The sequence below is a fragment of the Microtus ochrogaster genome, linkage group LG1 (genome assembly GCF_000317375.1).
Source record: "Microtus ochrogaster isolate Prairie Vole_2 linkage group LG1, MicOch1.0, whole genome shotgun sequence".
Lineage (NCBI taxonomy): Eukaryota > Metazoa > Chordata > Mammalia > Rodentia > Cricetidae > Microtus > Microtus ochrogaster.
Window position 1 is genome coordinate 45,084,029 of NC_022027.1, and position 17,971 is coordinate 45,101,999.

General features: G+C 40.2%; 1 protein-coding gene across 4 annotated transcripts in view; it reads right to left on the reverse strand.

Annotated features, from left to right (window-relative positions):
• The window catches only part of G3bp2 (G3BP stress granule assembly factor 2), an 81,050-nt gene that overhangs the window by 6,227 nt on the left and 56,852 nt on the right, over positions 1–17,971 (reverse strand). For 3 of the 4 annotated variants that reach the window (XM_013350897.2, XM_005359493.3, XM_005359494.3), the window contains exons 2-9: positions 13,726–13,844; positions 11,759–11,840; positions 10,948–11,121; positions 9,511–9,601; positions 8,804–8,906; positions 7,602–7,782; positions 6,593–6,691; positions 1,432–1,534 (exon numbers count right to left, since the gene is read on the reverse strand). In XM_013350897.2, coding sequence (XP_013206351.1) covers positions 1,432–1,534; positions 6,593–6,691; positions 7,602–7,782; positions 8,804–8,906; positions 9,511–9,601; positions 10,948–11,121; positions 11,759–11,840; positions 13,726–13,820 — 928 coding nt within the window. In that variant the 5' untranslated portion in view covers positions 13,821–13,844. The remainder of the gene's footprint in view (positions 1–1,431; positions 1,535–6,592; positions 6,692–7,601; positions 7,783–8,803; positions 8,907–9,510; positions 9,602–10,947; positions 11,122–11,758; positions 11,841–13,725; positions 13,845–17,971) is intronic. The other variant, XM_005359495.3, reaches the window with a different exon arrangement.

The following is a 17,971-nucleotide window of genomic DNA, read 5'->3' on the forward strand; positions in this document are numbered from 1 at the left end:
CGACCCTAAGAGAGACACACATGTCTCTAATCTACAAGAGAAGTATAAAAAGACAAGATCTCCTGAGTAAATTGGGAACCATGGGAGAGGAAGGGTGAGGAAGGGAGGGGAGTAGAGAAAAATATATAGCTTAATAAAAACAAAGAAATAGAGATGGGGAAAAAAATCGAATGAACAGCTCAGATTTAGGGATGTCATCAAGATGATGATAGTCAAGGCCAAAGCTAATACAGGTTCCCAAATGGAACATTGGAATTCATCACTTACTTTAATTATAAATTACATTTCTAAATTTGAGACACACACACACACCTGCATCCAAAAGCATTCTCTCTCTCTCTCTTTTTTTTTAAGATAGAATTTCTATGTGTAACAGCCCTGGCTGTCCTGGAACCTGCCTTGTAGACCAGGCAGACCTTGAACTTACCTGTCTCTGCTTCCCAAGTGCTGGGTGGGAATCAAGAAGTCTGTCTGTCACCACCCCTATTTATACATGTTTTGCCTGCCTGTATTCTGTACACCACCAAGTGCATGCCTAGTGCTCCAAGAGGTCAGAAGAGGGTATCACATCCCTTAGGATGGGAGCTACAGACAATTCTGAGCTGCCACTCGAGTGTTGGTAAACTGAACCTGGTTCTCTGGAAGAGCAACCAGTACTCTGAAACACTGAGCCATCTCTCCAACCTCCAAAAGCATTCTTAAAATTCTCAGGGAAGCCGGGCGGTGGTGGCGCACGCCTTTAATCCCAGCACTCGGGAGGCAGAGGCAGGCGGATCTCTGTGAGTTCGAGACCAGCCTGGTCTACAAGAGCTAGTTCCAGGACAGGCTCCAAAGCCACAGAGAAACCCTGTCTCGAAAAAACCAAAAAAAAAAAAAAAAAAATTCTCAGGGAATTCAAATAACCATATTAGTTAACATCTTAGTTAATGATGAAAAGTTAAGAAAAAATAGAATTTAAGAGGAATCAGTGTTTTTTCCTGAAGAGATAAAAAAGTGTAGGGTGAGCTGGTCACTAAAAGCTCAATGTATTCTTAAAGCCAGCAACAACAAGCAAATGTTTTGTGACAAACCATCTCTTCAAAGTTGTTAACCCAGGGCTGGAGAGATGGCTCAGTGATTAAGAGCACCACCTGCTCTTCCAAAGGTCCTGAGTTCAATTCCCAGTAACCACATGGTGGCTCACAACCATCTGTATTGAGATCTGGTGCCCTCTTCTGGCCTGCAGGCAGAGCACTGAGAATACTGTATACATAATAAATAAATCTTAAAAAAAAAAAAGTTGTTATCCCAGGCTACCTCAGCAGATTGTGCGCAGATAGGAACACGCTGCTGAGATATCTTTACTTGGACTAGGTAAAAACCCAATACAGTTTTTAAAGCTTAGCCTCCAACTGGCCAGTACATCGAAGGCCGTGTACGGGCTGAGCTTACCTGGTCTTGGTCCTCGAGGGGGGAACCCAGGTCGCTCTCGAGGTCGTTGTTCACGCACTCGTGGTGGCTGAGACTGAACTTCTGGTTTAGCGTCAACCCTTGGCTAAAATATAATGGAAAAATTATTAAAACTTTTATATTATAAAGAAATAACTTCTACTGGAGGAAAAGCCAACCAAAGCAACTATTATATTAGCAAGTCACTAGCAAGGATAATAATATTAAGTTTATGATGTTTTCACCTAATTTTCTATGTTTGAAAAATACTTTTAAAAAGCTATTCTGTACCAAGCTAGGACTGTAGGGTAGATCTTAATTTTGTCACAAGATTGTAGTAGAATTCACACTGAGCTGCCTTTGCACAAAACACTCTTTAAAATTCAAATTATACTCACAAGAAACAGCATAAGTTATAGCTACAGAAATCACAAAATGCAAGATGAGCAACTCCATATACATACATAAGACAAAGTTAAAAAGCTTTCTTATAAAGACAAGAATAAAGACACATAATTCCTCAATAAATATCTAGTTGCTACCTTCAGACATCAATGACATCTCCTAATCCCATCCCATAATCTTGAAACCAATATTTTAATAATTCGGACACATAACCCTTTAGCACGGTGGCAAGTGCCTATAATCCCAGCACTCAGTAGGATCTCAAGTTTGAAACCACCTTGAAACAGGAAGACCACATCTCAAAAATAAAAGCAATAAGAGCTTCCATATAACATCTCAAATAGTCAAAGAAGCCTTTTAGGAAGGACTGACCCTCCTAAATGGGGTGGGAAGTGACAGGACTGTCTTGTCAACTGCTGACTTAAATACGCTGAAATCTTGTAAATGATAAATACCATGCACACTTCAACACAAACCCTTTGCATTCTCAAACCCTGCAAGCTTTCTACTGCCCACGGATTTATGGCCCAAGCAAAACACAAAACTAATGAATGAATCCTCAAAGGACACCCCCAACTAAGAGCCAGCACTTTAACCACTGAGAAGGACCTTGATCTAAGCAGCACTCAACTTTTCATTAATTGGGATGTTATAATTTGCAAGTACTATGGTTCTTTCAAAACTGCCCATTTAGATAGCAGCTACTGTAACCCTACGATGTGTGTGTGTGTGTGTGTGTGTGTGTGTATAAACTATAACATTAGCAATTATTTAGAATTTACCTACTTCTTACAGCCTAGTTTTTTTCTATGTAAACTATTTTCCCACCAGAAGAGATCACACGTCCTGGAATCTACCTAGTAACAAAATTAATTTTACTGGATGTGCTAGCACATCTCAGCACTTAGGAGGCAGAGCCAAGGGAATTTCTGTGACTTCAAGGCCAGCCAGAGATCTATAACAAGAGGATTTAGTTCTCATTTTTGTTATGAAGTCAATCTAGCTATCTTGCTTTGTATGTGTGGGAGGGGGCAATCCTGGAGAGAACTGGGTTTTTAGCCTTGTTTTGTTCTTTTGTTTTTAATTACTTTTATGTGCCTTGGTATTCTGCCTACATGTCTTGCACATCTGTGTGAGGATGCCATATCCCCAGGAACCAGAGTTACAGACAGTTGTAACTGCCATGTGGGTGCTGGGACTTGAACCCCTGTCCTCTGGAAGAGCAGTCAGTGCTCTTAATCACTGAGCCATCTATCTCTTCAGCCCCAGTCCAGTTTGATCTTAAACCATTCTTCCCTCGCTGCTGGGATTGCAGACATGCACCACTGAAAGAACCAAGCATGGTGCTTGAACAGATGCTCAGCAATTCCTGGTTCAAAGTATTCTATACCTGACAATGAGGTTAACTCTGCTTAAGAGTTTACCAGTCCATAAACAACCTAAAATGTAGTGCCCAGAAAGGCGAATCTTAGGAAATATATGCTCACATCCACTAAGGGAGCCTTAAAGCAGAACTTAGTACAGTTTGCATATCAATCAGAATTGAAGAATATTCAAACTTTAGTGTCTTACTGGATATAATATATACACAATGTGTGCTGGGAATGATGGTACAGGCCTTTAATCCCAGCATCCAGGAAACAGAGGCAGGTGGAATCCTATGAATTCAAGGTCAGCCTGGGCCAATTTCGCCAGAGTTCCAGGTCAACTAGAGCTACATAGTGAGGCCCTATCTCAAAAAAAAAAGAAAGAGAAAGAGATAGAAAGAGAGAGAGAAAGAGAGAAAGAAAGAAAAAAGGGGGGTTAGGCAGTTAAACACTTGCTGCTTTCTCAGAGAACCGCTTCAGTTCCCAACACCCACATGGTTGCTAAAAGGCCTCTAGATTCCAGTTCTAGTGTCTGAGGCCCTATTTTGACCTCTATAGGCACTGCACATTTATGGTGCACATGTGTGCAGGCAAAAACCACCCGGACTGATAAAAATATATCTTTTCTGAAAAAATAGCAAATAATACCTTGTATTTAGAATTTTCAGGAAAAAAAAAAAAACAAGACAACTCAATCTAAGTATTATCAAAGAACTTGAGGATCTGCTCCAACCTCAATATATTTTAGAACATATTACCAAAATAGATTCTCAAAACAATTTAAACTTAAAGTAAGTTGAAAGGATTCCCATCTTTGGAGTGGTGGCACACGCCTTTAATCCCACCACTCAGGAAGCAGAGGCAGGCGGATCTCTTGTGAGTTTGAGGCCAGTCTGGTCTACAGAGCTAGATCCAGGATAGCTAGGGCTGTTGCAGAGAAACCCAGTCTCAAAAAACCAATGACAATGAAAGAAAGAAAGAAATTATTTCCCAGCTTATAAATAATTTGTACACTGATTTGGTAAATCTGTCTTGGAAGTAGACAGAACGCCAGTGCATGCAAAGCAGTTTAAAGAGCTAAGAATGGTCCCCCGCTAAGAAATAAATGCCAACTAAGCCAGCTATTGTGTTCTTGTAATTCTTCATGTCCAATGATTAAAACTAGCCATTCCTAGCAGATGAAATAGCTGATAGCCTACACTGTATTAGGACTTTCAAATTAACTTCATGATCTTACAGAAAATGAATGTCAAACAAAATATAAAAATGGTCAAATAAAAGTCAAAAAGGCACAGTCATACACAAGTCCTTCACTGAACACAAGCTATTTAGAAGAGCTAGTCCATTTCCAGCAAAACTGCCTTCCCAAGAACTCCACTGACTCAATGCCATCAATGCCCTAAAAGTAGACTTAACTTCCTTATACCAAATAATCTACTTAAAATATAAGAAAATGAATCTTTTCAAAAGTAACAAAAGAAGCTGAAGGTTACTAAACCCAGTGGAAATATCACAAATTTACACACAGCACAAAGACATGAGGAGTATTTTTAATTATGTATCTTGTGTGTGCCTGTATGGTGAGATGTGCACAAGCGATGCTGGAGGTACCAGGGCCCCTGGAGTTGTAAGCCACCCGGCGTGGACGCTAGGAACCTTAACTCAGGTCCTCCGAAAGAGCAATAATGTGCTCTTAACTACTGAGCAATCTTTCAAGCCCCTTAACGTTCAATTTTAAACATTTCTTATTGGAGTGGAAAATAAAAATAACTTCAAAATTAACTCCAATGTAAGCTACACAAAGAGTCTAGAATCTAGTAATTAAGACATACTTCAAATACATAGTACTCTTCTTTGGTGTAAATATAAAGACACATTACCCTCCAAAGTCCTAAGAAAAATGTACCCATGTAAAACCACATATGTAGTTGATGTGTACCTACATAAATTCAAAAGCCAGACTATATTTCAGCCGTCCAAACATGGGTGAGTTATGTGTGATCCTGACCTTCCTGTCTCTAAAATGTAGAGCTCTGTAAGTTCAAGGCCAGGCAGGGCTATACACAGTTGAGACCCTGTTCCACCCACCCCCTAAAAGAAAAGTGAATGTAACATGCTGAACACAAAATTGTTAGTGGAAGACACATGAAAGGAATATTATTATTTAACTAATAAAAATAAGTGTTGGGCTGTATCCATGGCGTAATAGTTAAGCCATGTTCTTCCAGGTGACCCAGGAGGTTCCATCCTCCGTGCCCACACTGCAGCTCACAACCCAAAAGAACCAACACCCTCTTCTGGCCTCCAAGGGCATTGCATGCACAAGGTAAAACACCCAGATACACAAAATACAGTCAGTTAAAAATAAACCAAGCGTCACCAAATCTCTGAAACAACAATTCAAAGACTCCAACTGGGAATCTGACAGAAAGCAAGAGTTTCAAGTCCCGAATCACTCGTCCCTTCTCCAGGTGGGTTTGAAAAGCACTAATCATTAAGGTGGAATTTTGGCTTGTGATCAAATTCAACCACATTTAAATATGTAACTAAAAAAAAAAATACAAAGGTATTTTGGTACCAAGTAGTCTATAGGTTACTGTGTGTAGAAACATCATGAGGACAAGATAATCACTGCTTTTAAAACCTCAATGTCTTAGTGTTAAAGCATCTAGAAAATGTATACAAAAACCATTTTCAATGTAAATTTTCTAGAAAAATGAAGCAACTCAAAATGTAGGGGAAAACTGGATCTTTACTATGCCAATAAACTTAATTCAAATTTAATTTAAACTTCTAGCAAGCATAAATAGTGTCTTACTTCCACAGTTTTGGAAAGCTCTGAAATGGTAAGATGACAAACAGACAAAAAGCAGAATACTGAAACGATCAGTTAAGGTGAACACTACAGTCATAAGTTGGTACAGGCTTCAATTAAATTGTGTGAACCACTTACAGACTGAGTTTAGGCAATGTAAATATACATATATAATATATACATGTGATATATATTATATATATACACACACAAATATTCTATTTCTTTAGAGCAATTATTTTTAAATGTCTTTCTATTTTGTGCCTTTCCAAATTTCTCACCTAAAATATTCTTGCTAAGATGTAAAATTTGTAAACGGAGTATTTTTCTAAAGAAGCCTTTAAAATGACAACTTATATTAATAAAACCAACTTAATCTGTATTGCACACACCCAAACCCCAAATACCACCTCTGTAAGATTAATAGAGATTTGGCATTTAAAGTGGGTGCACTGACATTTAATACATTCTTGTATGTTTAATCCATAGTTCTGGTTGACTCGCTTAAAAATGTATAAAAACTAAGCAATTGGCAAATGTAACAAGGATACAATCCAATGTGTTCACAGATCGTTACCTGTGAGACTGGTGCTTTAACATGGGGTGGAATTCCAGAGGAAGAAACAGTACCACTAGGAGGCAGGTTTTTACTGGTCACTGAAGCCCAGGAGAAAGCCTGCAGGAAATGCAACAGACCTAGACTACTAATCATGGAAAACCACCAACATTCCTACAGGGAAACTTCCAAATATATAATCTGTTTTCATTTCTAATCTGTTCCTTTATATTGATGGACTCCTAGAAGAAAGGCACACACACACATGCCAGTCTGTGTGCCAGCTCTCAACATCTCATTATGCAAGATACGACTGTTTTGTCTCAACTGCTAAATAAAACCACACCAAGTTCCTACATGAGTAAGTGGCAAACAAAACCACTATCAACTAAACATGCTGTAAAATCTGAACCAGATAGAACTTCTTTCCCCTTTGGGGGGAAGACAGGATGTGTGAGTGACAGTGTTGGGGAAGGGGAAGAATAGAAAAGAACAGAGGACTAGTTGGAAAGTTAACAGACACAAATTGAACAAGGACTCTTCTCCTATCTTCTCTCACTGCCCAAATATACTTTAACCTTCTGCTTCACAGAGATAGAGGTTTAACATGGTATACTATGGGTGTCACGCATCTCTACAAGAGAATTAGTATAGTAAGGAAACTGATCCCATTTAAATCACAAACAGGTATCTCTCACAGATCAACTTCAGCTGGGACATTGCATGACTCCTGGAGCATCAGAAAAGATAAGCAACTGAAAGCCTCATACATGGACTTGAGTAATTTCATGTAAGTCATTCAACACTGCATACAGACAAGAGTAATTTTATGATATAAATTTCATTCTTAGGAATATTTTTGGGGTGGAGAAAAACCATGAAGTCTCCCCAGAACAGAAACTCCAGCTTCTTTCACATACACAGAAGTGTAGCTTACTATATCAAATAGCAGAACCAAAATCATGCTTCATTAATGACACCAGGCATGAAAACGTGAAGCTGCATGTCTGAAAAGTTCCTCTGATCTCACCTTTGGTGGTTCTTGAGGGAGAGAAGCGGGCTCGGAGGGAGGAGGAGTGGTGGACTTCTCCTCTAGCTCTTCTAAGCTCTTCTCCTCCACTTGTGCTTTCAGCTCTTCAGTCTTTGTTTCAGATTCTGGCTCAGGTTCAGGTTCATGAGAGGATTCTTCTAAAGGCTCCTCTATGCCATTACTACAACAAAACATCCAGGTCACCAGGAGGTCCAGTGAGATAAAACTCCAAGCTAACAGCTGTCACCTGTTCTGTGTTCACGTACACGCGGTATAGGGCTGAGATCCAAGTCCCGTCTCATGTGCACATACTAGCAAAACTTCTCTACCACAAAGACCCACACCCAGTCATATCACAGCTTTCTGTCTGTTTTGGTTTTGTTGTTTTGTTTGTTGATTTCACCATGTTTCCTTGATTGGCCTCCAAACTCAGAGAGATCCATCTACTCTCTGCCTCCCTTGAGAGCTGAGATTAAAGGTGTGCACCATCAAATCCAGCCCCAATGTTTAAAAGTGGTATTATTTTGCATGTAAGGATGTTTTGCTTACATGTATATCTGTAAAGAAGGTGGCACAGAATCCCATGTCTGGGGTTACAGACTGCCGTGTGGGTGCTCTTACAGGCTGAGCCATCACTACAGCCACACCCCACCATTGTTACACCTAGATTACCCACAATGCTTATCTTAGTACCAACTATAAATCCCGTGCTTATGTTCTAATGAGTGTGAAGGGCAATGCATGACGGTTAGAGCACTTTAGGGAGTCACATATCTCCTCCAATATTAACTCAAGAATGAAACTTGGGACACCAGGGCTACAGGTGAGCACCTTTACTGGCTGAGCCACCTCTCTGCCCCTATACACCATGTTTCTCATAAAAACTAAGTTCAGTGTATTGTCCTAAACAGTTTTTACTATCTGTTATCAACCACATCTGATACAAACCAGTATCTTGATACATGTCATAAAAAAATCAAATATTGGCTTAAATATGCTGTTTTAACAAAAATGTATTTCCAGGGGCTGAGGCTGTAGTTTGGTGAACAAGGGCATAATTAACATGCATAAAGGTCGGGGGGTTTGATATCTAGCAACAAAGAAAAAGAAAAAAACATTAACTTCTAACAATAATCCTACAAGCACTAACTACAGTGCAGATCAGCGCAAATGCAGGCCTTGCAACTGCTGGCTAGCCTTACGTCACAGGATGGGCGTCATAGTAGGTGCTGTTAGCGTTCTCTTGCACAGGTTCAGGAGATGGCTGCCTTTCTTCTTGCTCCTCTTCTACTTCATCTTCTGATTCTGACAATACATAATGCACCACATCTTTGTGAGAGGCTCACACACTTACACACTACAGTATCTTTCAGTGTAAGCTTCAAAGTCAGCAAACTTACAAAGGCAGCCATTCACTGGAACATTCCCTGTTCCCCACAAGCGGGACAAACTTGATTACTATGATTTATTTTCACAAGATCTATTAGTAAAGAAAGGAAAAGCTTGCAAAGAAGCTAAAACCCATTGTTTCTGTTGTCATATCTATTTAAGAGTAGTAATAATGAGAAGAAGGAAAACAAACTGATATTTTTATCAGTGGAAGATCAATAAAACAGCTGCAGTACTGCCACAGCTGAGATAGGCAACAGACGGCAAGGGAAAATGAGTATGCTCTATGCCACTTAGTTCATTCTGATAGCTGCTCGTGTCTCCAGACTCTATAGTATAGTATGGAATCTATACAGACATGTCACCTATACACACACTTCCTAGGTTTGACTTTTACATAATTTCATGTACATACATATTCCCTTTAACAAGAACTAAAGGGGGGGGGGGAGTTGGATTCAGTTAAAATAAAAGTGACAAATTTCAAAAAGCTTCATACTTATAGATGAGTTAAGCTCACCTTCATCAAGTTCTGGCTCAGAATCACCAAATACTTCATCTTCATAACGAAACATATCATTGTGAACATAAAATTTATTTGGAACAGATCCCTATAGAAAAACAACATGCAATCTCAATTTTAGTACCACAGAAATAATATGGATTAATATAAGCAACCAAAGCTGAGTATGCTATGACGCTAACACAAAAGAAAACTAGAAAAAGTATCATCAAAGGAATACTGGATGAGTGTGGTGGCAAGCACATGTAACTCCACCATTAGGAGGACTGAGAAAGGAAGAGGATCGCAAGTTCCAGGTCCTAAACTACAGATTCTGTCAAATAAATAAATAAATAAATAAATAAATGAATGAATGAATGAATGAATGCAATACAAATAATACACACATATGAAAATATCAAAATAAAGCCCAGCACCATATATATATTCTAATGCTTAAAAATAAGGAAATAGTACAATTAAAAACTCTTCTCAAGCCGGGCGGTGGCGGCGCACGCCTTTAATCCCAGCACTTGGGAGGCAGAGGCAGGAGGATCTTTGTGAGTTCGAGACCAGCCTGGTCTACAAGAGCTAGTTCCAGGACAGGCTCCAAAACCACAAAGAAACCCTGTCTCGAAAAACAAAAAAAAAAAAACTCTTCTCAAAAAGAAAACAGCATCCATAAAGTTCTTCCATCTTTTCAAAACCCTCTGAAAATACAATTCAATATTTTTACAAACATGTAGGGTTTTTCCTTTGTCTTATGGTCCCAGGGACCAAATTCAGGGTTTTAAAAACAAAACCATGAGTCATATCACCCCAATCCTCTCTTCTGTATCTATCCTCCACTTACACACACATTTCAGCATCTAACTTTAAAGTACACATGTACATACAGTGTATAAACAAGCTGTAGTAACACACCTAATAGAAGCTCTCAAAGACAGCAGTGCGCAAACTGCAGAGATGGCTCAGTGGTCAAGAATAATGGCTGCTTTTGAAGACCAGGTTCAATTCCCAGCATGGTGGCTCCCAACATTATATAACTTCAGTTCCAGAGATCTGATACCCTTCCCAACTCTATGGCCATTAGGTACACATCCATACACATGCAGGTAAAACACTCAAACACGTAAGAAACAAAGGTGAAAGGACTGGAGAGATGGTCTGGCGGTTAAGGGTGCTAGCTCTATTCTTCTATTAACCTACGTGGCAACTGTCTATGTCAGTTCCAGGGTATGCAATGCCCTCTTCTGGCCTACAAGGGCACCAGGCATACACGTGGTGTACAAACAAAGCCAAAACACCCATACACATAAAAATAAGTAAAATTCAAAATATCACCTAATTTTTAAAATAGCAATAAGCGAATTCAAACCTGTAGGAACTCTTTAGTATTCCACAAACTATTAACACATAAATCATATAAATATAAACTAAGTGAAATGAACTTACTTCTGGAGCCAGAACAAAGGTTTGCATAAACTTCCTCTCTGGCTGTCCACTGTTAGACAGCAAGCCCATGACCTGTACAACTACACCATCACTCAGGGTTGCATGAGCATCCACATGACGAATTTTGGTATGACATTCGCTGAAGTTCAGAGACAACACTTTGTGGTGTATATCCTTTACAGGGAAAAGTGAAGAGAAGAACATGTGTGCTGCCACATTAACTACAATCACTATGTACACACAGCGCTTATTTCCTCAGGACCCAAAAAGCTTAAGGATTTGCCTGCTCTGCATTAATCTAGACAACTATGTATTACAATCAAACTGCCTGTCAACTACCATCTTTAAGACATCATCTCTACACAAGAAATTGGAATGCATCTTGATCCTGTGCATTGTAGTCTGGGTGTTAGGCAGCTAATTAGTCTCACAAACTGCTACCAACTGCCTTCTGACCTTACGCCTCATTTTACCTTACTATTGTTTTCCCAGAGCCAAATTTTTCCTGTTTCCTGCTAAAGCCCAAACCAAAGCCCCAGATTCTTCAAGACTGATCTTCCCATCAAGTTATGAAGCAAGTACTGTGCATATCTGGAGCATGAGAGAGATACTTCTCAACTCCTTCGCATATAAAATACAACACTCCACATTGTCCTTTTAAATACATCCAATCAATAATACATTTCTACTAAAACTAACTCTTTACAGCAAAGGGTCACACTAGAGAAACCCAGTGAGGAGTCCAGAAAAGCTACTTTTTAAAATCTGTCTCAATTCAAAGATACTTGAAAACAGATAATCTGTAACTTACATTTTGGCCATAAACTGCTTCCTGGGGCTTTCCACTGGCATCCACTCCACCATGAACATAGGAGGAATTCCTGCCATAGAACCTGCAAAACCATTGACAGACATGTCAAGGAAGGCATAGGGGCCACTAGAGTTCTGGTTCAACAGATAAAGGGGCTCTAACTCATCAACAATATATGGCTGCTGTAAGGATTAACCAAGTCAAGGCCCATAGAATCCTCAGAGCTTCTGTGTGACAGGGCAGATGCTCAGTTAGCTTGCCTCAAACTCACGCCAGTGAATAAACAAACGGCTGTCTGAGGAGAGTAAATATTAAAAACTTCACTCTTTTCTTTAGGTTTATTCATATGAGTATTTTTCCTAGATGTAGCATGCCACGTGCGCTGGTACCCTCTGAAGCCAGAAGGGAACAGAGGATCCCATGAGACTAGTTACAGATGGTTCTGAATGAAATGTGGGTGCTGGGAATCAGTCTCTAGCCAGCAACCCAAGACCAGCAGTGCTTTTCACAGCCAAGTCACCTTCCAACCCCTTATGCAAAGTTTTTAAAAATCTAAATTTTTATTAAAAGGAAAAGTGGTTAAATATGCTAGATATAATATGGAAGCCATACCACTTTACTTTGTGGATATTCATGTACACGTGTTTGTGTTGGAGATCAGAAGACACCTGTGAGAAGCCTCCTTCCACTTTTCTTACGGAATACAGGGCAAAAGTCTTTACCGGAAAAATTCCTTTACTCACTGTGCCATGTTGTTAGCCTGAAAGTTATACTAGTTGAAAACCTTGTTGGCTAGGTGGTGGTGGCACATGCCTTAAATAAATCCCAGCATCCAAAGGCAGATGTCTGAGGCTAGCCAGAAAGACAGAGACCTTACAGAAGTGGGCACGGCAGGGTGACTTCCAACCCCAGCTCTGGGGAATGAGGAAGAGGTACAGTGACCTGGTTCCAATTCATTCACACCCACATAGTGAAACCCTGTCTCAAAACAACAGACTACCGATATTCTGAAAGATCAACTCATATATAAAGGTCCTAATAATCCCATTCACTCCCAAATATCACTCGGTCTTAAAAAAACAAACAAACAAACAAACAAAAAAAACAAAAAAAACCACCTCTGTATTGAGGGAATTAAAATATTTTACATACCCTCATTTCAGTACAATGTTGAAAACTGGCTATGGGTAGCTTGTTTACTTATTTATCCTTATTTCTAATCTTACTTTTCAAGAAAGATGCTGAATTAGTTATTAGCTTCAGCTGTCAAATATGAAAAATGAGATAACCAAAGTACCTACATTAAAACCAGCATAAAATTAAATGGAAAAATAAAGAATTCACAGAAAGGGAACCCAGCAAAAGTGAGCACAATCCTCTCCCATACTGCCTAAGAGAGTATCACCATGTCAAGCAGTATAAACTGCCAAAGCTACCCTAAGACCTGCACAACAGATCGGCAGCAGTGACCGCAGGAGGTAACAACAGTGTATTATTTCAGCCCTGTCCTGCAGCATCGTAGGACTCATCTTTCAGCTGTCTCAATCACCTTTCAGCTTCACAAGTATGGCAGCCAAAAGAATGGGACTTGGCAAAAACTAGCTACACACTACACGAATTTAATTTTAACCTCTGGAAAAACAGCGAACAAGGTTACTAACAGTGTCTCACAAAACAATACTATTTTTCACATGGAAAGACAAACTTTCACAGGTATACAGTAGTTTTTCTCAACACTATGAGAACTTAAAAAGATAAATTTAAGTCACTCATTTATAATTGCCCACTGGAATCCATTAGTAAGCCAAGTCCCTCATTAGTATAATGAAACATGAAATACTGAGGGGGTATGTGTGTGTAAAATAATGTGCTATAACACTATGATACGATGTGCTTCTTGTTTGCAAAGACATTATCAGTAAAAGGTGGCCATGCCAAGAGAATATGAGGTGATGTCTAAATTTTACCTGTGTAAATACTCGGGAGCTTTATTCAGCAAAGTATAATACTGCCGCACAAACTCCCGCCCCACAAGCAGCGGACTGGGCTTCTCCATAACCATTTCTTTGCTGCACAATGTCAAATGCTGGGAGAGAAAACACAAGAAAACAGCTATTAAATCATCTTTGTAAAATGCCATGAAATAAATCTTCATAGACATACAAATGAGACTATACATTAACACCATTTAAGAAAAATTATTAACAGGCCAGGCGGTGGTGTGGTGCTTTAATCCCAGAACTTGGGAGGCAGAGGTAGGTTAATCTCTGTGAGTTCAAGGACAGCCAAGTGCTGCGGAGAAATCTGTCTTGAAAAACAACAGGTCAGAGATGGCTCAGTAGTTGTCTGCTCTAACAGAGGACCCAGGTTCAATTTCCAGCACCCACATTAAGGCACACGACCATCTAATCTAACTGCAGTTCCACAGGATCTGCTGGCCTCTTATGACCTCCTTGGGCACCAGGCACACATACGTGCACAGGCACACATTAAATAAAAATGAAAATCCTTTGTAAAGTGCAGTTTGTTACTTACTTTATACATGTAGCCCTCAGAATAATCTATGTAATCACCATGAAGGGGCAGTGGGCTGTAGATATGGCTCATGGTTAACAGGCGGTCTTCCACACGACTACAGTTCATTTCCAGCATCCGCATTAGGTGGCTCCTAACTGCCTCTAATTCCAGTTCCAGGGGATCTGAACCTTTAGCCTTGAAGGCATGCACGTAGATTCAAAATAAATCTTGGACTGGAGAGAATGCTCAGCAGCAAAAGCTCTTGTTGTTCTTGTGGAGGACGGACCCAGGCTCAGTTAGTTCCCAGCAGCCACATGGTAGCTCATAAACATATTCCAGAGGACCAAAATACCCTATTCTGACCTCCACAGGTACCAGCTACACACATGCTACACAGACAGACAAGCAGGTACAGGCGCCTGTGTGCGGACACGGACACACACACACACACACACACACACACACACACACTTTTTAAAGGGAAGTGGAGGAAGAAGGAGAGAGCCATTGAAATGGCTTTGGAGTTTGCCTGACCCGAGCTTGGCTCCCCAGGACCAACAAGGTAGAGAGAACTGACCCCCAGTTTGTCTCCTGACTTCCACTTTTTTTTTTATGATTTATTTATTACATATACAGTGTCTGTCTGCATGTATGTTTACAGGCCAGAAGAAGGTACCAGATCTCATTATAGATGGTTGTGAGCCACAATGTGGTTGCTGGGAATTGAACTCAGGACCTCTGAAAGAACAGTCAGTGTTCTTAACCTCTGAGCCATCTCTCCAGCCCCTGACTTTCACTTCTAAGCACAAACAGAGACCATCCCAAACACCACTTGTTTTTCAAAAGAAGTAGTAATATGGCTGATAGTAGCTCACTGGTAGAGTAGTACAGTAATTCCAAGAAATAGCCGCAGGTTCAATCCTAAGTACCAAAGATGTGTGTAGATCAACAGACAGAACACACACCCAAACACCCACACAAAGCCTCGAAAGGATTCTTGACTATTTTTATTTATGTGCATGGATGTGTGTATCCACAGCGACCAGAAGAGGGTGTCAGATACCCTGGAGCTTGGATTACAGGTGGCAGTGAACCACACTATGAAAGTGGCAAGGGAACTAAACTTGGAACCTCTGGAAAAGCAGAAAGCACTCCTGACTGCTATACTTGAAAGCACTAAAGGGGAAAAAACAAAACAAAACAACAACAAAAAAAAAATCAACCACACAGTGTATATCAGGCAAATAAAATACTATCTGAATTCCTATTTTAACAAATTTCAATGCAGGTTTTCTTTAAGCAACTAAATACTTTCATAGCCGAGCCAGCCCATAATCACCAGCTTGGACGTGCTGTTTCTCACAAATGGGGCAAAGAGGTGGGTTAAGTACGACTCTTACCGATTTCAGGATTGCACTCTGTTCTAACTAGCTGCTTCTTCCTTTGCAATTGTTCCTCTAGACACTTTTTGTTTCGTTTTTCGAGGCCAGGTTTCTCTGTGTAACAGCCTTGGCCATCCTGAACTCTATAGACCAGGCTGGCCTGGATCATGGAGCACTAGCCACCTCTGCTTGCTGAGTGCTGGGATTAAAGGTGTGCACTGCCCAAGTTTTAATAGTTTTAATACAGAAATGAATTTATAAACCCAGTTTAGTGGCTCAGGACTCAAACTGAGGCACTCAGAATAATCATGAGTTCAGGGACAGGAGAGATGGCTCAGTGGTTAAGAATAATCATGAGTTCAGGCCAGTCTGGACTAGAGTAGCCCTGTACTTTTTTTTTTTAAATATTTATTTGTTTATTATGTATACAATTCTGTCTGTATGAGTGTTTTGCTCACCATGTATGTCTGCATACCACATGCATGCCCGGTACCCATGAAGATCCAGGGTATGAGATTGCCCTGGAATTGGGGTTCTATGGACAATTGTGAGCCACCATGTGGATGCTAGTAATTGAACCCAGAAAATGCTCTTCGATTCTGAGCCATCACACTGAAGCTCTGTATCTTTTGTTCTAATACCCACACGGCAGCTCACAACTGTCAGAAATCCCAGTTCCAGGGGATACACATGCAGGCAAAATACTCATACACATAAAATAAATTAAAAATTATGTTATTAACTTTAATTGGGAGACTAGAAAATGATTGAAGCATGAATAAAGGCAGTGGCAACCACAAGTAACTCTCACAATTGGAAAGCTTCCTTCCCATCACTGTCACGATGGACCCAATTTTTTTTTCCTATACTATACTCTTTCAAAAGATGGGGAAGAAATATGGCTTATGCTGTCTAAATGTCACAAAATGTACAGTAACTTTGAAATTCTTAAAATTCAGGGGATCCAGGGCCCTCTTCTGGTCTCCAAGAACACTAGGCACACACACACACACATAAGGGTAAAAACATTCATACACACAATTTTATTTATTTATTTTTAAGGGAGGAGGGGGCTTTTTCAAAACAAGCTTTCTCTAATAGCCCTAGCTGTCCTGAAACTTACTCTGTAGACCAGGCTAGCCTCAAACTCAGACACCCACATGCCTCTGCCTTTTTTTTTTTTTTTTTTTTTAAGAAAAAAGCGGAAGTGGAGCACACACCTTTAATCCCAGCACTGAGGAGCCAGAGGCAGGTGGACCTCAGGGAATTCAAGGCCAGCCTGGACTACACAGCTAGAAGGGGCTTAGAAGGGAAAGGGGAGCCAAGGAAAAAATAGTTTTAGAGCGAAGATTAAAAGCATGGGAGTGAGTCAGGAATTTTAGCTAACTTGCCTACTGTGAGCCCTGCTGATAAGGATGGAAATATTCAACAATACTGATTTTTGCATAGAGATGAATGAGTCTAGTTAAGACTGGCCTTGAAAACTCACAGCAGGGGGCCGGAGAGTTGGCTCAGTGGTTAAGAGCACTGGCTGCTCTTCCATAGGCCATGAGTTCAATTCCCAGCAACCACATGTTGGCTCACAACCATCTGTAATGAGATCTGGTGCCCTCTTCTACTGTGTGAGCATACATGGAGGCAGAATGTTGTATACATAATAAATAAATCTTAAAAAAAAAAAAAACTCACAGCAACCCTTCTGCCCAGGTTAAATCCTGAGCTTAGGTAAAGCAGCATACCCAGCATAACATCACTAAACTAAGAACTACCCACTTTCAGTACCAACAGTAGCAAGAATGTATCTGTCCAACACAGTACTGTGTAGTGGCTAAAGTCTTCTTACACTAGAAATTACTCAGGAAAGGTAAATGGAGGAAGTTGAGATGGGAACAAATATGCTGAACAACATAGAAAAAAACTAATAAAGGACAAGAGAGGGTAGGGAGGGAAAGAAACTTTAAACTCAGGAGGCAGAGGCAACCAGATCTCTGTAAATGAAGGGCTGTCATGCAGTGAAACCCGGTCCTGGGGGAAAAGAACAGAAAGTCTGGAGAAATGGCTTGGTGTTAAGAACTCTCACTGGCTGTTCTATCCCAGCAACCCCATGGTTGCTGTTCACAACCATGCACAACTCTAGTTCCAGTGTATTTGATGTCCTCTTCTGCCCTCTGCAGGCACAATAAAAGAAAAGCTTTGGGGCTAGGAACTTACAGCATTATAAAATGAGACATTGAAAAGACTAGAATAAAATGTTAAATTAAATTACTGTTTCATGAATTAAAAAGGCAATGTAGGCCGGGCGATGGTGGCGCAC